This window comes from Pipistrellus hanaki (assembly GCF_964339955.1).
Source record: "Pipistrellus hanaki genome assembly, chromosome: 3".
NCBI classification, from domain to species: Eukaryota; Metazoa; Chordata; class Mammalia; order Chiroptera; family Vespertilionidae; genus Pipistrellus; species Pipistrellus hanaki.
The window spans coordinates 67344220-67366708 of record NC_140505.1 but is presented as its reverse complement, the minus strand read 5'-3'; the positions used below and the strand labels follow the sequence as shown (position 1 = coordinate 67366708).

General features: G+C 39.7%; 1 protein-coding gene across 3 annotated transcripts in view; it reads right to left on the bottom strand.

Annotated features, from left to right (window-relative positions):
• Positions 1-1140: 1140 nt before the first annotated feature.
• Positions 1141-22489, bottom strand: part of DIAPH3 (diaphanous related formin 3) — a 479703-nt gene continuing 458354 nt past the window's right edge. For 2 of the 3 annotated variants that reach the window (XM_084876736.1, XM_084876737.1), the window contains one exon: positions 1141-2403. In XM_084876736.1, the coding sequence (XP_084732862.1) occupies positions 2144-2403 (260 nt within the window). In that variant the 3' untranslated portion in view covers positions 1141-2143. The remainder of the gene's footprint in view (positions 2404-22489) is intronic. The other variant, XM_084876738.1, reaches the window with a different exon arrangement.

Below are 22489 nucleotides of genomic sequence, written 5' to 3'. Positions count from 1 at the left end.
CAACCTATGTCCATGCCCTTGACCGAATCGAACTTGGGACCTTTCAGTCTGCAGACTGACACTCTGTCCACTGAGCCAAACCGGTTTTGGCCAGAGCTAAATTTTTTTAAACTTAAACTTCTTCTAACACCACTTCTTCAAAATAGACTCACCCAGGCTGTGGTATTTTGTGGAAGAGCCACACTCAAGGGGCCAAAGAGCCACATGTGGATCACGAGCTGCAGTTTGCCAACCATTGATCTAGCCCCTTGTTGAACAGACAGCTATCAAGGAAATAACAGAAAGTGATTGGCTTCTTATAATAGTTAGCACTCACCTCTTCAACTCTTGTGTTTTCGTCTTCACAGCTATAGTCTTCCTACAGGCCTGCTCAGAACAGGCTCCTGTCAGCGAGTCAGGGAGAGGGGATGTGGGCCAGTGCAGCCGCTATGCTAGCCTCAGGCTCCTGCAGACAGATGCCACGGAAGCTGACTCCTGGATCTGGTGATGCCCTCTCTGTCCCCATTTGTGTCATTTTTACTTCCCTTTATTCACCCGGCTGCTTCTCTCTGTTGACTGATTCTTAGCTCCAAGTTTTCAGAGTGTTTATCTGCCACCTGGTGTATTCAAACTACCTGGTTGAATTTCAGTTGTGTTTCTGAAAAGCCCAAGTCTTTTCAGAATCATGTTATGAACTGAAAATTAGAATTCTTTCATTTAACTTCTCTCCTTCCTGTTAGAGTTCTTGTCTGCTTAAATGTGTAAATATCCTTCACTTTTTGATTTTTAAGATTTGTGTTCAGGAAAATTGGAATTGCATTGAAGGGCAAATTTTACATTTTAGCAATACACACAAGAACAATTTATTGCCACACTGGCTACCGATAACTCTGTTCCCCAATGTCTATAAACAGGGCCTGGTTCATAGTTCTAATTAATTAACTTTATTAAGTTGGAGCTGAAAGGAGGTAGCAACTTAAACAAGGAAATAAAAAGCAGTGGACCTCACAGACTAGTTCCATATAACTGCTTTTTAACTGTAGGTAAAAGAGCAGTCACTTACTTATTGCAGGTCATAAAGCAAAATAGATGCTTAGAGAGACTGCATAGCACAGTCTATTTCCAGCTCAGCCACAGAATATGCTAACTACAGAAAGGAAAAGAGCGATTTCTCATTTAGTGCAAGTAAAAGTACAAGTTTATTGTCTTTGATGTGGAATTAACAACGGTTAATTTGATGCCCCAAATGAAGTACATGTGTAACATTTGCATAAGAAAACTTTCAATGAAACATTTTTTTAGATCTTTGTTAAAGTTATTGATTGTCAGATCAAACAAACTGCAATTCCAAGTTTGTTTACAGAAATAAAGACATTTGTTACTTGGGAAGTTTAAAAATGGAAATTCTATCCCAGAGTCATAATTATAGGGGAGAGGAGTGGGGGGGGGAGGGGGGGGGAAGGTGGGGTGTGCTAAGAGTTTCAGCAGCATTGCAATACCCTATATGTCCAGCTTCATACAAAATCTTGTGCATTCTACAGAGTGCATACATTCCTATTATATCATTTTTGGAAATGTGCTCAATGGTCTTATAGTTTCCTACAGATATAAATAATATGAATTCAATGATGGTAAGAAGCTTACCAATCATTTCTCATAGCTCTGTTCTATTCAGTTTTATATTTTTGATACTATGCTAATAGCATGCAGACCCCAGTTTGGGAGAATCTGGATCTATATAAACAACACATAGATATGTAGCATGACTTGAGGTTGAAGATTTGAGGTTCGTTAATGTTGAAAATAATAAAATAGAAATTACAGTTGACTTAGAAAGATGGTTATTTTCTTAAGGATACATTGCTGAACACGTGGCCACTTACTGTCTCTAAAACAGTGTATAACCTAACCACCAAGTACAGAAAGTGTTAATGCCAGGTGACAGAAAATGTTAAAGCCCCGTTAAAATCCTGAATGGATCGCAACCTCAAGTACATAGGAAAAGCATTGCAGTGATGTATTTAGTTTTATTTTTCTAATAGAGATCATAATTTAAAATTATATAAAGTAACTTACACAGAAAGCAATTTTTTCAAGTGTTATAGCTAAGAGCATGGCTTTCTATTTGGCTTACTCATTTTATTATATTTTTTGCCGGTTTAATTTATAAAGCTCGTAATCTTGCCAGCAGGGCTTCAACTTCAGAAAGGGATTCATTTTTAGAAACTGAGCCAAGAAGTTCCTTTTCCCTTTTTCTGCTGCTTTCTACACGGCAGGTGTCCTTCTCAGCTGCCTGGACCCTCCCTGTGGACGTGTGAGTGTCGAGGTTGTAATTAAGCTCCTTGGCGACTGGAGTCCTTGTTGAGTTGCAATTGATATTGTGGTGTAGACGCGACCCTTCTGTCAACTGCACTTTCTGATTTTCTACAGGAAGGAAGGAACATCAAATTTATCACTGTGATGAGCAAGGACTGTGCAGATCATGAAATTTTAAAATAATTATTCTCAATAAACAGGTTCTCTTAGATATATTAAACTAAAAATATTCAACAGATTTAAAATAAACATGCAGAGGTTATAAACTGAAATAAAAACAGACAATAGTTTCATTAGCACTTATGTTATTTCCTTCTTCTTTTACGCCTGCAGGGCCTATCACTCAGTTATCATCAAAGCTGGGGTCTGTATTTCATCCAGGTCTCTGCTCAAATGCCATCTGAAGGGAGGTCTTCTCTGACCATCCATCAAAATGACACACAGTATCTCCTTATGCCCTCATCTTTCCCTGAATAGAACTCATAACCACTGGACACACCTTTTACTTGTTTACTTGTCCAATGTCTATCTCTTCACTAGAATATGAGCCCCAAGACATGAGGAACATTGTTTTAAACATGCTGTGACTTTGGTGGCTGACATGGCCCTGGAGCAAAGTAGGTGTTCAATAAACATACACCGGGCAAAGAAATGATTTCCACACCCTATGACCCAAGATAAGCATTCGTTTGAATAATAATTTTCTTCTCGAACAAAATGAAAGAGAAAAGTTTCTATTGAAATTTCAAAAGTCAATGATTTCCCCTAAAAGAAACATTGAACTTGACAGGCAAATTATTAAAACTTGCTAGCGAAACAGAATTAGGTTATAATTTAATTGTCAAATATATACACACATATACATACTGACAGGTACACATACACACATATTTTCCTTTGTTGGCAGTAAGTGACAGTGATGCTCACTTATCAAGGCTCTAAGGAGGGAGTTGCAGTAGCTAATGCCTAAATGGCTCTGGCTGATTGACTTTCCCAAAGAATGCCAGATTTCCTTTTAATTAACCGACTCTCACATGGCATAGCCATAGGAATGATCTCTCTCAAGGACCTCAAACTATGAAAAAACAGACACCCTCAATATCCATGTAACCTTGAATGGGGCTTGAAATGGCTTGAAGTGATGTGACATTTAAAGTTTTTGGTTATTCGCTGAGAGATGTTCCATTATCCCAATAGTAATGACTTTGGAGCACAAGCAGTCACTCATGACAGTGTGTTTTATGTGAGTGCTGAAAGTTCCAACCGAGAACAGCTTGTGCATTAAAAGGTGGCCGCTGAAGATATTTACTGCACTGTCATTTCCTGACTAGGGGCTTTCCAGTGATGGATGAGTATTTTACACACTTTCTTGGACATTCTCAACAAATTTTAGAAGTATGGTCACCTTTTAGCTGTTGGAAGAAAATAAATATACTTTTCCTATCACCTTCTCTATCAGGTGGGTAATTGTTACTCAAAAATCAAAATCTACTAGAGCAGTGATTTTCTCTTAGAGCAGTTTGTGCTCTACAGTTTCTAAGATACATATTGCCTTTGCAGTAAAGGGCACAGTATACATGGTATTCCTGCACTTCCCAGGACCACACACATTTATTTTCTAGCATCCACCCTTCTGTCCTAAAATGTGTTTGAAAACTGCATTTGTCGCTAAGTGCAAATATTTAGTCAGCTTACTACTCCCTCACCCTGATGTTCCTGTCTTTTCTTGTCATTTGATTTCTTATCAACGACTTTATCATGATGATATCTACAACAAACTAGTTTATTCTGCTACTGGGCAACTCCAGTAGAATATCTGGCAGCAGAGAAGAGATTGGGCTAAAATATAGGTCTATTATATACGTACTAGAGGCCCAGTGCACTACATTCATGCACTGGGGGGGCGGCTCAGTTGGGCCTGCATCCTCTGGGATCTAAGCTGGAAGACAGACATCCCCTGAGGGATCCTTAGCCCTGATGTGAAGGTGGGAGAGGCTCCTGACACTGCCGCTGTGCTCCCCAACCACAAGCCTGTCTTCCGGCTGAGTGGTGCTCCCGCTGTGGGAGTGCATTGATCACCAGGGGACAGCTCCTGCATTTAGCATCTGCCCCCTGGTGGTCAGTATGCATCATAGTGACCGGTTGTTCCACTGTTCAGTCTATTTGCATATTAGCCTTTTATTATATAGGATACATACATACATATATTGTTCGGTGCCTCCTATGGCTAGCATGCATCATGCCCAATTCCACATAAAGCAAAGTGAGAAGAAAATGGGATTTTTAAGGTCGTTCTGGGTTGAAATCTAAGGTCTACCATGTGGCTTTCACAGGTTACTTAATCTCTTCAGGTTTCTATTAATCAGCTTCACAGAATACTGATGAAAATTAAAGGGAATACTGTGGGTGACACCTAATTTAAGATTCTTGTCTTTCCTTCCTCCTTCGCAAGCTCCCCAAGGGAGATGTCTACCACCCAAGACTCAGAACTTTTTCAGATGCTCTGACTTCCCTGATTTTCTGGTGACCATGATAGTCGGGGCTGAAACACCATTTTATTAATGGTGTATATATATATATATATATATATATATATATATATATATATCTCAAACATTACCAGACTCATTTTGTAGATTGAGAGACAAAAGTAGAAGGAGGTTAAGTCCTTGCTTAGACTTAGTTACCAAGTAAATCAGCAGCAGAAGTGAAATGCTGTCTCTAGAGCTACTAAGGCTATCTTAAAGAAACTTGAAAAGCTTTATGCCCAGGAAAAGCGCTAAGTATTTCAAAGCTAAGTTTCATAATAACAATGTCCTGTACTTAATACTTCAAAATGGTTTCTCTACGCTTGACCTGAACCAAAAGGCCAAGAAGCGATTTTCAAAATGCTTCCTATCACATTTAATTCTCTCAATAACTTTGAAGAGCAGATAGTATACCTATGTACCAGCAAACTACCATCGCACACAGTACTCCTTTCCTCACTTAAATTCATGACTATAAAGTTCAAGTACAACCATAATCCCATGACAATCACCCACTCCATGCACGCCTCCCTTCTCCTAGACAACTATTGCACATCTTCTCTCTTTTCAAACATCCAGCATGATCTCCTTCACTCTTATTTAACTTATTCATAGAAGCAGTCAGAAGAGAACCAACCCCCACAAGCTCCCCCTGCCCCCCACACTTACTGTCTCCGCACTGAACGCACACATATGCCTTCCCTTCTGTTAGGATCTGCTCTCCTACCTGAGGACAGTCCCTCAAGGTAGCACCTCATCCTACTCCTGCTTGTCAATTCAAGGTTATGCCTCTGGCTGCTGTGTCCTCCCTACCACTTCATAAAGGTTTCCTTCTTCATGTGCCTGTTCTCTTCATGGTACTGTACAGGTATGTTGTGATAACCCTAACCTTTCAAGAAAAAAAAAAATTCTTTGGCTCCACATCCTGCTCTGTCTACTACCTCAAAAGTCAAACTTGTTGACTGTCTGTACAGCAAAACCTCTTGGAATCGCCCTTACTTGCTGTCTCAGTTCCTCTCTTGAACCCACTCCAATGATGCTTGTGACCTTCTGCTCTTCTGAAGCAGCTCCTGACAAGGACACTAATAGACTGCGAGGTGCTAAAACCGAGGCTGTATATATCCACTTGGATATTTTGGTCTTCCTTTACTTGACCTTTGCCAGATCTAAGGGTAAAATGCCCAGCAGAGCCTGGGTTTCCTTTTCGAGTTTGTTCTTTGAACTTCTGAGGCTAAGATGGGTAACAATGGGCGGGCCAATGCAGGCTGGAGCATTTCTGCCTTTTGAGAAAACTCCACAATAGCTGGGAGCATGCTTTAGGGACAAAATGATAAGAGAAAAACCAAGCTGGTATTTAACTCCTCTGTGGTTTCAGATGGAGAATCTTTCATGAGCAGCAACAGACAGGGTGAGATAAAAAGAGGCTATTCCCGAGACTGCTGAAGAAATAAAAAAGGACGTACACAGGGCTTTGTTAACAATGAGCTTACAGCTCTGTGAGAAATTTTTCCAGCCCTCACATTTCTCTCTGAGCATCCCACAGCTTCTATCCAGTCCCCAGTCATGGGAGATCCAAAAGGTAGAACAGAGGGAGAGGAGTTTTAGACTGCAAAGTAGATAAATGAAGTTGGGTTGGAGGACTCCTCCATCCACTGCACATAGAGAAAATGTTCACCGTTAGAGGAAGTCCCAAAATGGAAGCTCACTGTTATACAAAATGTTACAACGCTGGTTCAAGGCCAGGTATCTTTTGCTATTCCTATTATTGTAAAAGACCCCTTTTGGTGGCTTCATCTGGCCTGAACTGGAGACCCAAATCCCATGTACTTACTGCAATTAAAAAATGCACTTAATTTCTAGAAGGCTCAGTTCAAACCTCCAGGAGATGCCACACCCCTGTACGTTGGGGCGAACTCCATATCTGTGCTCAGAGGAATGAAATAAATTGTAATTCAGGCCAGTGGGCTTGTCCTTCTCATAAAGAATTAGATAATTCCATACAAAATGCATACCTTGGACACATGAATTCTTTCAATCAAAGACAGCTCTGGGGTATCAAGAAAAAGAGAAGCATTTTCTATTTTCCATCAACGCAAATCCTTATCAATACAGTTTTAAAAATGGAAATGAAAAATACTGAGGCAAACTAGAATGACTGTTTAACTCTCCAGAGAGAAAAAGTCTGTGCTATTACTTTACGAATTGAAGCCAAGGCTGCTTTCTCCCCCTCTAAGATGTTACAGTTGATGTCGGAAGGGAAGTATGGTCTAGGCCCTGTATCCAGGGCCACTGGTGATAGCACCAGGTGAGTAAGGAAATCCAACCCACATAGCTATTCTTTACACTACGGTAGAAACAAACAGGTTGAGAATTCATGCTATTTTCCTTTAACATAGGACAACTCACTTATTTCTACCTATTTTGTCCTATGATTCTGACTGTAAGAACTGGATCTGGAGTCCCACCGTAGCCTTTTTTTTTTTTTCTTTTCTTCCTAAAAGTGAAAAAAAAGTTGAAAATTGTTGTAAAGTTTAATGGCCCTTAAACACAGAGAACTCTTAAACATAAGAATAAAAGCTTAATCTACATCCAATGCCTTTTGGATGACAAAAAACAAACACAAAAAAAACCCAAAAAACAAAACTAAAACAATAACAACAAAAAAACAGACACAAAAACTGCACCATCCTGAGCTAACATTTCCATTGTTTTTTGAGTAACACAAAAGACAGAGAAAACCAGAAAAATTGCTGACAGAAAAAGTAAATATAAATATACACTGCATGGCATCAAATGAGGAAATATCTTGGCCAATAGGCTTGCTTCTTGAGTGGAGAGGCTGGCTAACACCCTGGCTGACAGCCCTCGGGAAACCTCTCAGCTGCAGGAAATATCAGTTATGGTTCAGAAAGAGGCATTATTCCCTCTAAGTCAGTATTGATCCCCCATCACATTGTGGTTCTAATGGGCATGAGCTTCTTAGAAGTGCCTGCTCTCAGATGAAATATAAAATCGAGCTCCTGCCTTTTGTGGTCAACGGTGAACCTGTGGCAGCTTTGACAGGAGAAAGGATGTATAACTCTGGCGTCCTAAACTGACTGCATTTATACAGTGTTACTGAAGTTTGGTCTCTCCCTGTAATCTTCACCTTTTGCTCTTCACTTTTACTTTGACCTACTAAGTAGCTGTTTGTTTCACCCCAGCAATGACTTTACTTTTGTGAGGGGGAAAAAGTGACCCATAAATACAATTTTTAAAGCACTACTGGGTCTACGTGATAGTGAAGTGTGTGACAAATATATGTTTTTAATCTATGTAATAACAGAAGTTAGTGCCGGCTGCCAGCAGCCCATATCCCTGTGGCTTTTCTTACAGCTGATTTACTGATGCTATAAATAATTGTCTTCCCTTAGCTTCATTTTGCTGTTTAGTTTACCTTTTTTATTGAAAATGTATAAAAATGATAAAAAGAGCAAAGGGGCACTTTGTATATAAAGTCTTTTAGGAGTGCCAAGAAACTCTTATTGAAACCATACATAAAAACAACAAAACAATACTTCCCCAAGTTGAAAAAATTAAACAAAGCAGAAGATGATAAATAAAAGATATCTCTCTTAATAAAGGAGATACCTGACAATTAATCTAGAACTTTTTTTTTTTTTAATTTCCAGAAACCCATCATATATGCACTTCCAGTCCGTCTTGTTCTATATCACGGCCCTTATTAATAAACTACAAAGCCAGCACCGCCACTTTCCAATTCCCTATGCCAGGCCTCCCTCCCTGACCACAGGCTAGAAGGAGCTCAGGGGGTGCAGCTCTGAGCAAAGGACATCCAGGGTGAGTACAGCCTGTTTCCTGTGCAGAGAACAGCCATGTAAATCCTTCCTTTCAGCTACGTATCCTTCTGATTCGTAACATGTTATTGTTGTTCAATGCTCCTTTCTATATTTGCTTTCTTCTCTCTCAAGTTTCTACCCAATTATTAGCAAATTCTAATTTGGCTTTCCTTCATACTTCTGTATTGAAACTGCTCCCTACAAACTTACCAGACACCTCAAAAACCCTAAACTCAAATGGAATTTTCTCATGCTTCATTTTCTTACATTTGCAACACTTTCTGGAAGGTATGTAATAAAATTTTAGTTGGTCTTTCTATGAGTTTCTGGGAGGTTGCCACTAAACCCTTGGAGTTAACAGTGACAGGAGTGCCTTTACTGTTCAGGGTGGGCTCCTAGCTAGTTTACAGCAATAAGTGATTGAGGATGGGGAGGGGCACATCAGGAAGACTGATGGAGATTAGAGGGTTGGAAGGATAGTGACTGAGCTCAATCGTGTTACCTATCAATCAGGCCTAAGGGACAAAGCCTCAACACAAACTCCGGACAGTGAGTACAGTGAGTTCTCCTGGTTGGTAATACACATTGTCACCCATTGATGTTCTGGGTGGGGGGAATGCATCCCTGAGAACAACAGAAGCTTCACGTTTGGGACGCTCCCAGGCCCCACCCTATGTGTGGTCTCTCTATGGGTGGTTCTGACTCCTGTCCTTTTACTATAAAATGGCTGTGATAGAACTTCCTGAATTCTAGGAGTCGCTGCAGTAGATTATCAAACCTGAGGGGAGAGTAAAACACACCCAGTTGTAACCAGCTGGTCAACATTGGGAACCCCCAAACTTGCAGCTGGTGTTGAAGTAAGGGCAATCTTTTAGAGCGCTATGAAATTTGGCCTAATTCTGGGCAGCTGGTATCATAAGTAATTACAGAATGTTACTCATATTACCTTTATATATGGCTACTCTGGCAACCCATATCCTAATGGAAATTAATATTGTTCATTTACCCATATTTATTAAAAGTAGTTCTATAATTTATTTAAGTCACCATATAGGGGTGTGTAGTTCACTTGTCTAGAGAAAAAGTGATAGTATCAAGATCACAAGCCCCACCCTAGTATAGGTGTGTATTTTGGAATCTTTTCCTTAATATTAGAAATATATTTATTTTGCAATTTATTTCCCTATGTAGTTTGGACTAGTAAACTTTGCTTTGTTCTCTGGTCACTGATTGTATACTAATCATGGTTAGTTATCAAATAAATATGTGCTGTTTGAATTTCATAGGGAAATATTTGCTGTTATATATACATGGCTAAAACTGAGATAATCCCAAAATACAGTCCTTATTAAAATTAGGTCAATATATGAAAGCTAAACTGTTAACAAAATCAGTTATTACAGAAGGAAAATGCTTTTTTAACATTATTACTTTTTTGCTACATAAAAATAAATCCAAGAATGCAATGTCCCAAAATTTAGCATTTCATTGTGAATATAGAAACAGTTCTATATTCCTAGGTAATTTGGATTTATGTAGCTTTTGTGAGTTGTAAAATAGACAATGGCTAAAGTTCAAAATGCAGTCATGCTTCTCTCTGTTGACATGCTTATCTAGTCATCTAAGTACAGGAAGACCAGGCTACCATTCAGACTCTTTTACTTTTACTTCATAGTTCTAAATTCATTTCATTTAGTCAGTGAAAATAAGGAGGATCTAACACACTAAATGTGACTCTCCGTTCCAAAATGAGATTGGCCTTTATTTCTTGCCATTCTTCTATTCAAATTGGAACCGAGGTGCACAGAGTTGCCACAGTTAGAAGCTAACAGACTTGCCTTTTCTGATTGATCTATTCATAGCCCAGCAACATTATTTTTGTACTGGATTGATGGTTCCAAGTTTCATTATGAAATCTGAAACTACTTCTAAGATTTTGGTTTCATGTATTTCTAGAAAATGAGTAAAAAAGAAAAAAGAAGAAGAAGAAAAAAAGATCTGGCTTGAGTCATAGCCATTACCTTAAAGACAGCAGCTCAGACTAATATCCTACTGCCTCCTACTGTTAGTTTGAGGAAAGTGAGTGCCTCAAAGGACCTTCTCAACCTTATTCTATATACAGATTACTGGCTTTCTTCCTCAGAAATACAATTTTGCATACTATGTCCTGGAATTGTAACCTAGAAAGATATGTTGATGTTTTTTGAGTTTCCTTGAAGTATTTCCCTGCTTAGACTACTAGATCTATGACAAAATCTAGCAAATACCTTGGGTATGTATCTTACCCACTCAAGAAAAAAAAAAAAAAAAAAAAAGAATGGTTTTAAATGTACAAAATAACATTTGTTCTTTTAAAATTCCTTTGCACATTATTTTGTTCTTAATATTTTAAATTTTCTCTCCCCCCTTTCCCTACAAAGTCTTACCACAGAATATCTGTGAGGATAAAGCAAGAGAAAAAAAATCTATATGATTTTTAAATATTTTAAGCATCTTTCTCTTAAATAAAAATATTAAGTATGAGTTAGAATAATATTGTAGCAATTTATTAAGTCATATACACGTTTAAAAGCTTTAAGTTATATATCTAAAATATGGAAGAAGTATATGAGAACTTAAGGTAAATATAGCGATGAGCAAAAGTAGGTTTATAGTTGTTTACATGGAAAAATACAGATTAATAAATAGTACAATACTGACAACACAGATCTAACAAGAATAAACTCTGTTTCGAATACTCAAAACTGTAAACCTACTTCACTCACCCACATATACGTAAACCACTCATTTCTAGAACTAGTGTACTGTATTTGGATCAATGATTTGGATGTTCATTGTAGAGCCCTTTGTACTCAAACTGTAATATGACTTTTGATGGTTTTGACTGAGTCAAAGAATATTGATCCACATTTTTAAGGTGAGATTTTTGATTGGCAAACTAAGTCAGGCAAAAGGGACCCTTCTTAGAAGCTGCTGGCATCCTTTTAATGAGGAATAGGTCAATGTTACTTCTGTTACTTTAATGCAAATAAAACACTAAGTTTGGTTCCAGGCTGCACTGAGATCTTTGAAAAATTGGCTTCAGTAAACAATTCACTTTTAATGCAGCACAGACTGTGCTTGTGCTTCCTGAGACTCTATGGATGCATAGTTGGATCGGAACACACAGTTCCCTCTTCCCATTTACAGCTATAGATTCCTGCCTCGGGCTTCTCTATCTCGCCAGTGGGGACTGTTTCCTCAAAGACCCACTTCTACTCATCTTCCCAAGGCTTTGAAGTACCTCCTGTCTCTATGGTAACATGAAACGCAAAGCACTAGAAATATACCAGACAACAGGCAGAAAAGAAAGAAATTAGGTGCTGACTGCAGGAAAATGGACAGAGGACAAGATGGTGCAAATGTCAGTTGTCCATTTCCTATAGAGTTACAGTGTTAGCTCAAAAAAAGCCTTCACATGCATGGAACTTTATAATCCACATGGTACTTGAAATAAATAAAAAAAATTACTGGGGATCCACGTTAATTGCAAATGTCCAGCAATTTATGGTTCATTAGATTACTGAGATGAGAGTTCTCAGCTAATGTGAGATACAAAATTAAGAAAAAAATTAATCAAATATTCCAGTATGGTCTTTGCTAAAGACAAAGGAAACTATTACTATCACATGACAGGACATTCTTCTTCTTCTTTTTTTTTAATACTCAATCTTAAGATAAATGTTCTTCTTAGTCTTCTGAAATTTAGAAATTATATAAAATATAGTGTCTAAATCTATTTGTATCTAAGTCTATGTAGTGTCTAAACTCTATCCACTAGAGGTCAGACAGTTACACCTGCCATCAACATTAAATTTAAGTGGACACTAGAGTACCTTGATAACTTATGGTCACTTAAAAATATGAAACATAAACATTCTTTTTAGCTATTACAGTATAATAATAATATGTTTGCTAATTAATTATTCAATTTCTAAAGCTTAGATTTTGCAAAGCTACTACTTTTCTACGTATATTGGCTCTCATTTAATTGAAAGAGGAAAATACTCATTGCAATGAATGGGCTCTAGAAAACTTCACAATTAATGGAATCCCATGACAGGCAAGGCCTCTTCTGGAGTAGAACACAGTGATGTGTTCTGCAGCTTTCCTACATCCAGTTAAACCCTCATATGCACGGACCTTCCAATAGGAACCATTTTATTTCTCGGTGGAATTCCTTATGTCTATTTTCTCTTGGATTACACAAATCTTATCATCTTACATGTTTATAACTCTACTTATCACAGTAAAAAATAATTATAATTAACATTGATGTGTGTGAGAGAAAAATCAACTGGTTGCCTTATCTGTCCAATGAGGTTTACTATATGACAAACCAAAAGTAATTTGTTAAAAATTTTTTTCAACCATACACAATCTGCAAAGATGGAGTCCAGATTTAGTTCTAACAAAAATAGTATTATTTACCATCCTATTACAATGAATAAATTTACAATTAATAACATTATTAGTTTTTTCCCCATTTCATATTTTGTTTTACAAAAGACTAGTAATAAAAATAATACTGTGTTTGAGCACTCATTAAGTGCCTTTTACATGAATTGTCATACAGCCAAAAGGAGTATGACTTTTATCTATTTCACTAATGAGGAAAGGAGGGGGCTTTGAGGAGTTAAGAAACTTGCCACCATGCTAGGAGGCAAATTATGGTGAAGTTTGAATTAAAGTCCAACTTCCTTAATTCAGTTCTGGGATCCAAACTATACAAGGTATCTGACTTAACAAATACAGTAAACAATAGATGCTGACAAAGCAGCAGACAGTATTCCCATGTTAGCACAAGGAACCAAAGGGAACTAGGAGACAGTTTATTTTTATGATACTGTTTCTGACAAATACCTTAAAAATCAATTGAGATCTCTAGTTAAACAGAATTAGGGATATATTTTGCAGGATTTTGATTATTTTGTATAAAGTACTGCCTATGCTTAAAAAATGCAAAAAAAGTAGTTTATGATGGTCCCCCCCTTATACATGGGAAAGGTTCCAAGATTCCTTAACCCACAGATAGCTTGAATATATTATGGTTTCCCGTACATACATGCTTATGATAAAGTTTAATCGATAAATTAGGCACAGTACAAGATTAGCAACAACAATAGAAAAGTAGAACAATTACAATAATATACTATAAATTGTAATAATATACTATAAGTTATGGATAGCTTTGGGTCCATTATTAAGTAAAATAAGGGTTACCTGAACACAAGCACTGCGAGACCAAGAGAGATGGTCTGACAACTGAGATGGCTACTAAGTGACTAATGGGCTGGTAGCATATACAGTGTGGACACGCCGGACAAAGAAATGACTCATGGCAGAGCAGAATGGTGCAAGATTTCATCACACTGTTAAAACGGCATGTAATTTAAAACTTAAAAATTATTTTTGGAATTTCCTATTTAATATTTTTCAACTGCAGTTGACCGTAGGTAACTGAGACCATGGATAACTGAAACTATGGAAAGCAAAACTGGACAAGGGGCAACCAGTGTATTTTGACATTACATAAAAACTTTTACATTTCAGTTAATACTATACAATTTGTACCAAGTAGAAAGTCTACAGTTATAAAATGTTCTGTGTTTCTGTAAATAAAATGAGTTGACTACAAGTGTCTCTACCAAGTATAAATTTTTAATTTTTTTAGAAAAGGTTTGATTTAGAGAGAGATAGAAAGAAACTTCAATGTATCAGACAGAAACATTGACTGGTTGCCTTCCATATGTTCCCTGACCTGGGATCCAACCCGCAACCTAGGTATGTACCCTGACCTAGAAACAAACCTTTTGGTTTACAGAATGACACCCCAACCAACTGAGCCACAGGGCTAGATATTAAACATTTTGAATACAGTTCTCAGTAGTTTCCTCACGCCTGGAATACTAGTATTTTTTTTTTTAATTTTTTTTTTAACGAAATGGAGCAATTCCTAAGACTAAGACATATGTTTCAACTTTTTTAGTTTTACTTATGCAGTGAACTCTATGTATAATAGTACCTCCTTTCTATTCCTCTGTAGTAATCATTGTCTACTATAATCTACAATCCCTCAGTTTCATCAAATGCTACCAAGTTCTCAAGATTGTGATGACACTTGCCCTTGAACTGCCACTGTACTTCTTTTATATGATGTGTATCCTGGTCCACTTAGTGTAATGGTATTTTTGTCTCTGCTACATGCTAGAGTTGAGTGATAAGACCATGAACTCCTTCAAGTAGGATCTGTATTCTTCGCTCTTTTGGAGGTAAAATCAGTACTTTACATGTAGATATCATTTCTAATAAAGACAGAATATGCTAATTGACCCTCATGCCATTGCAAAGATAGCGGTGCCCACAGCCAATAAGGAGGGAAAATGCTAGTTGACTGCCACACCCTCAAAGATGGCAGTGCCCACAGCCACAAGATGGCGGCGCCCAGTTCCCTTAGCACCCCCAGCCACCCAGGGATGACCCAAGGTGCAGGCAAGCCTCAGATGGTGGTTGCCCAGACCCCAGGGCCGACCAAGGCTCAGGTAACTAGAGCCAGCTGAAGCTTGTGCTGCCAGCAGTGGCAGCAGCAGAGGTGTGATGGGAGTGTCACCTCCTGCCCCTGAGGGCTCCTGGACTGTGAGAAGAGGCAGGCTGGGCTGAAGGACCCCCACCTCCGGTACATGAATTTTCATACACTGGGCCTCTAGTATTATCATAAGAGTCTACAATCAAGAGGGCAAGAACTATACTTAACCATTTCTGGGCATACAGCAGATACAAGATGGAAAACATGCTTTCATTCATTTAGTATGAAATGCTGAGTATGTATAGTGACCACGCTGTAGTAAGGGTCAGGGATTGCAGAGAATGAGCAGATAGGATTCCTGCCTTCAGGAGGCTTATAGTCTAATCACATCACAATACCAACATCTACAGAGATATTTGCTTATTATCTTCCCTACATAACAAGGAGAAATGGCAAGACCGCTCAAAGTGTTTTGAGTACTCAATTATGCCTATCATTTTTAAATATGATTGGATCTGGTATCTATTATGGCTTTTAGCAAAATTAGGATCCATGACTCTTAAATAATAAACAGAATATTTAAGTCCTGTGGGTGTGTTGGATTTAAAAAATGTTTAAGACTGGAGGGGGTGCCATCTGTAGCAGTAGAGCAGGGAACACAAATAATATTGACTGTGAAAGGCCTATCTAGGATGTCTTCTAAGGAGAACTAATGCACTAGGCTACAGGGGGACTGACTGAAAGGTGGCAGATGGAGAGAACTAATAAATGTAGGTATGAAACTGGTCACAAGAATAGTTCATAAAGGCTGAATTAGGCAGGATTTGAAGAATAACACAGGAGGAAGCAAATGGATTTGTAATCAGAAGCCCTGGATTTGAGATGCTTTTGCTCCAGATATTGTTGAGAAGAGTGGCTGCCTCCACTGTTCTTTCACCGTGGTTAGTGCCCTATTATTCTTGTTGTCAGTGTTCTATTACAGGGAGAACAATGGTCTGAATTCATCATTCTATCTGGGCCTCTTTTAAGAGACTGGTGTTCCAGTTTCCATGATCATTCTAAAACCAGGTCAAAGTGCTTTGGCATAAGAAGTCAATTCCAGGAAACCATCCTTAAACCTCACCCTTATACTCCTGCCATGCAATCTCATATAACACCCTGTTCTTTCCCTTCATTGCACTTTCCATAAGCATAATATGCTTGGGGGGTGGGGGCTGAGTCCCTCAGCCCGACCTGCACCCTCTCCAATCTGGGAGCCCTCAGGGAGAGCACTCTCCAATCCAGGAGTTTCTGTCTGTCTTTGCAATCATATGAGTGAATTGTCTGAGACCCTAACCCAGTTTGGTTTGTTGCTCACAGAATAATAGAGGTTTTTTTTTTCTTTTTTTTTTCTTTGCTCCCTTGGTGGAGATTTCCTAGAAGTTGCAGGATATCTTCCCTTTAATTTTTCATCGACACTGTGACTTCACTTATGTCTCTCACCTTTGCTTTTCCTCTATCCCCGCCCACAACGTTAACTTGCTCCAGGCTCACTTTGCTCTAGTGTCTAGGAGATCCCGGAATGCATCTGCCACCAGAACTATAATTCTCATCATTCCTGGTGCTCCCTGAGCTCTGGGCTTCCACTTCTGGTCCAGGGGCTGCCACCAAAACTACGATTCCTAGAATTCCTGGTGCTTCCTGCACTCTTGATTCCCCTAGTCTAGGGGCTCCACAAACGAAAAGGACTGCGAACTCTAGCAGTCACCAGGCCGGGCTGACAAGACCAGGCACTCCAGTGGCATCCCTGGGACCCCAGCTGCTTGGCGCCAGCACACACACATGCGTGCTGGTCACAGGCTTGAAGCAGGTGGGGTCCTAGGGATGCCTACCCTGCCACTGGCTGCTTGGTGCCTGTTTTTGTAGACCCCGAGTGGCTTGCCGCAGGCCGCCCTGCCCCATCCCCGGCCGCTTGGTGCCCACGCATGTGTGCCCTGAGCAGCCAGGGAGTGGAAATGCCCACTGCATCACTACTATGACCCAGTGGGTGTCCTGCCCAGCCTCTTTGTTGGGCTAATTTGCATACTCGCTCCTGATTGGCTGCGGGCATTGTGGTGATATGGTCAATTTACATATCGTTTATTATATTATTAGTGTAGATACTTGCCTCCTCTACTACATTATATAAAGAAATCTCTCACTGGCTTTATTCAGATGGTGATTATGATGATAATGCCAGGCATGAAGAGGAGCTTTAAAAACATTTCCCTGATTAGTTCTTACACACTCTTTGACGCTGTTGATAACATCCCCACTCTACAGGGAAACTATCAAGGCCTGCTACTCCGTCAGCCATAGCAATGCCCTCAGTCTTGCTGCTGTGGCTCCTGGAGGGGCCTATGATGATCTTCTCAGGGAAATTAAAGGCCCTTTCGGGGGAGGCCAGTTTAGCTTCACTCCCCTCCCTGCTGTCTCTACAGATTTAGTTTTAACTGAGCTTACTACCACAGAACCCCCTTTCTGTTTATCAAGCTGTATGCTCATTGATTTGTTTGTTCTTTGGATTTACATGAAAGGGAATCAAAAGCAATTTTCTCTGACTCATCTGGTTAGTTGCAAACTCTACATTTGTGACTACTTAGATCAGGGTGCTCTATCATGGGCTAGCTTGCATCTGAAAGAAAAAATTGTATGGGTGTTTTTTTAGCTCTATTATTCACATATTATGTCCTGGAATGATTCTCTCTTAATCTCTATAGACCAGCACTTTTCTTTGTTTACTGGGGATGATTAAATAAGCCAAAACCACAAAGGATTTTATGACAAAAACTATGTATAGGACAGCTCTTTGATGGATGCAGATCCCCATACAGAGGTAAGGCACATGTCTCTCCTTACAATTCTCGAAAGTGGCTGTGTTTGGGCTTCTTTTCCAATGGTCACAGCAGTCAGATCAGTAACAGACACTCCTGAAATCATAGAGCCATACATGTTTTTGGAATAGAAAACAGAGCCATACATGTTTTTGGAATAATTGTTCTAGATATCTTCTAATAGTAAAAAATAAAAGAAAAAAACTTCATTTCTATTACTTTCAATGTAATAGATTCCATTAGCCAACTAACTTATGCTTACATGTAGTTATTAAATTCACAGTTAAAGTGATAAATCTAGTGATGTGTATTTATTTGTTAATTTGCTGGGGACAAGGTGGGTGGATATCCAAATTCTGAATATATCTGATGAGAATGGCAGCTGTAATGTTTTTGAATTATAGGTCTTTGCCATTTAAAATAAACTGACAGCTTCCTCTTACAGTATGATAACAGCAACACATTTAAAATCAAACTTGAGGATTTCAGGGCATCTAGACTTATTAAGAAAAAAATTGTGAAAAGCTGTTTTTTTAAGGGTTCGGGGGTGGGAAGGAGATTCTTTATTCTGAGAGCCAGAGAAACATTTTACATTTTCCTAAAATGTTGGTGCTTTTCTAAGTGACTTCCTTCCACTCTCACTTTCCAATATCTTAAAAGACACATCTGTGACTTTTTTGAGTAGTAACTAACACATTATGTTCATGAATACCCTGGGAATAAAAAAACAGATGAGGAGGAACCATTGAAATTTCCGGTGTAAAGAAATAGAAGCCTCTGTGCCTGTATTCTTGCCTTTCCCATGTCTTTCTCCCCCTCTGTGGCTGTCAACACACATCTCAGAGCAGGTGTGTGGACCCACTTCCTCCTCCTATGAGGTGGCCACTGCTTATCTCCATCCACCTACCAGGAAACTGAGCTCAGAGATTGACGGGATTACCTCGTGACAGCTAAGAAAAGGCAGATGCAGAAGGGAAACCCGGAAGTCCCCCTGTCCTGTGGCACATGCCACTGTCTCTGGGTCATGCATCAGTTGCTTTGCTGCAGGGAGTGTTCTCGGTGATAGAGAGGTTGGCTAAAGGAAGAGATGATGAACAGAGATGGAAAAGTGGTATTGCAGGTGGTCATACAGGAAAAACACCATATTAGGACTGCAGAAGATCTAAGCAGCTATACACTTAAAGTTTGTAATAACAGAATTTGAATAACAAAAAACAAAAAAATGTTTATCATAACAACATATTGTTTTTACATGAAATCTAGGGACTGATACATTAATATTGAAACTAGAGGCCCGGTGCACAAAATTCGTGCACAGAGTATGTGTGTGGGGGGGTTGTCCCTCAGCCCAGCCTGCACCCTCTCCAATCTGGGACCTTGCTCACAATCCAGGACTGCTGGCTCCCAACTGCTCACCTGCCTGCCTTCCTGATTGCCCCTAACCACTTCTGCCTGCCAGCCTGATTGATGACTAACTGCTACCCTGCCAACCTGTTTGCCCCTAACTGCCCTCCCCTGTAGGCCTGATCCCCCACAACTGATCTCCCCTGCAGGCCTGGGTCCCACCCAACTGCCCTTCCCTGAATGCCCAGTAACCCCCAACTTCCCTCCTCTGCCAGACTGGTCACCCCTAAATGCTCTCCCCTGCTTGCCTGATGGCCCACAACTGCCCTCCCTTGCAGGCCTGGTCCCTCCCAACTGCCCTCCCCTTCTGGCCATCTTGTGGTGGCCATCTTGTGTTCACATGGGGGCAGGATCTTTGACCTCATGGGGCAGCCATATTGTGTGTTGGAGTGATGGTCAATTTGCATATTACTCTTTTATTAGATAGGATTTCCATATTTCTCCTTTATTTGGTTTTTATCTGAGATAAAAATCTACATTAAAATTTCAGTCATTAAGAGCTACATTAATGGCTTGGCTCAGTGGTTGACCGTCAACCTATGAACCAGGAGGTCATGGTTTGATTCCCGGTCAGGGCACATGCCTGGGTTGCAGGCTCCATTCCTGTGTGTAGGAGGCACCCGATCAATGATTATATCTCATCATTGATGTTTCTCTCTCTTTCTCTTTCCCTTTCCCTTCCTTTATGAAATCAATAAAAATATATTAGATAATAATAAAAAAAAAAGAGCTGCAAATCTTCCAACTGAATGTGCCACTGCCTGTGGCTGTCCATCAGTCACTTAGGCTAAGTTTGGTCAGCGACAAAATGAACCCTTTTCTGAGGTCCTTTTCTATTAGAAAGTTCTTTGATTCTATGAAGAAAATATAAAACTAAAAATGATCTGGTAAATATTTGCTAGCAGAATCTCACAGAGGAGAACAAAGCAGATAAGCCACAGAAATTGTGAAGCTTGGCCATTCATTCTTTCTTCTGAAACCAAGGGAGCAGGCAGAAACCCTATTTCAGATACTGTGATTATAGAGCAGCTCTAAGCGGTGAATGTGCCCTCACTACTGGCTGATTTAGTGCGTTAGAGATAGCACATATACTTTTTAACCTTATACTGCAAGAATAATGTCACAAAGGATATCTATTCACATCAATGTTCCACTAGAAAAAGAAACTAAAATTTGACTCACAGGTGGTTACCAGGGAGGACTCATAGGTTCTGAAAGGATAGAAAGGAAAATGATGAAGCACTTGTGGCCCTTAGTTCTTTTCCCATGGAGATGATGTAAAAAATGTTTGCACTGACAAAACAGGATATTCGTTATCAATATACAGTACATTGCCACTTAACATCATCCATTGCTTATTGGAAGCTGTGACTTCAAGAGAAACAACATATGCCCTGGCCAGTTTGGTTCAGTGGATAGAGCGTCGGCCTTCAGACTCAAGGCTCCTGGGTTCAATTCCGGTCAAGGGCATGTGCCTTGGTTGCAAGCACATACCCAGTGGGGGGTGTGCAGGATGCAGCTGATCGATGTTTCTCTCCCGTTGATATTTCTAGCTCTCTATCCTTCTCCCTTCCTCTCTGTAAAGGATCAATATAATATATTTAAAGAGAGAGAGAGAGAGAGAGAGAGAGAGAGAGAGAGAGAGAGAAAGAGAGAAACGACATAGAAAGAAACCAATTTTACCATAAGCAAATTGATATAAACAAGAGTTAAATCCTTATGGCATATTTCTGACCACAAAAACATCACCAAACTGGCAAATAAAGTCCCCAAACACTTCTTATATTAACAATGAAATAAAGGTGCGCTATACATACATTTAAAAAAGATGAACATACATTTTAAAAAAGATGAATAAAAACACAATCATGATTTTGAAGCCCATTTATTCTAGTTCAAGAGCCAGGTAAGCCAGAGCCTCGTCCAGGGGCTCAGGGTATGTGGTGGTCACCAACTCTGACAGGACGCAGGGCAAACCCACACCCACCCACACTCACTCCCACAAACACACCCATTCCACCTGAAGTGCACACCTTTGTGATGTGGGAGGAAATCAGAGAACCCATAGAAAATCCATGTAGATGGGAGAATGTGCAAACTCCATAGACATTATCTTCAACAGAAAATCGATTTTCCCCTCATCAATATTGTAACAAAAGAATGTTGAACAAAATGAATTATTCTAGGACCTGCTGTACTTCTCTGTATACATTGACTTTGTGGCAGCAAACACAGTGCGTTACTTTGGGCTAGAGGTACCAAAAGCTTTTTCTTAAAATATGTTTTTATTGATTTTAGAGATAGAAGAACGGAAAGAGAAAGAGAAACATCGGTAGGTTACCTCTTGTATGCGCCTGAACTGGGCATTGAACCCACAACCTGGGCATGTGCCCTGACCAATGATCGAACCTGCAACCTTTTGGTAATACAAGACGACATTCCAACCGAGCCACACCAGCCAGGGCAAAGGTACAGAAAGTTTTGCAGAAACTAAGAAGCCTTTTACCTGTTTTGAGCCAGAGATTTATCAGTTTACACACCAGGGTAAGCGCATCCTACAGCAGATCCTATCATCACACATCCTGAGGCCACACCATGTGTATCAAAGCATTGCAGAAACTGCCTTCAGGAGAACAGAGCAGGGCACAACAATGCAAACACTGCAGAGACCAGAACCTCTCATGATCTTATAAGTGGTGGTAAGTAACCAGTATCAACTTCAGAGCCAGGGGTGGTGGTGGTCGGGGGGTTCATGAAATAAAGGTGCGTATGTATAGTGCAACTTTATTTCATGAACCCCCCGGCCACCACCACCCACTTCTCTGTCTGCTCTTACTGAGCCTCCCAATAAAGACTGAGTCTAGACCAAGGGGCAATATTAAAAACAAAAGGTTAGAGATCATCATGGGACATTAATTATGCAAAAGAAGGCAAACTGGATCTAATCAGAAGCAGCAGACTCAGTGCGGGCGAATTTTCTCTTTGACAGAAGCAGTTAGGAGAACA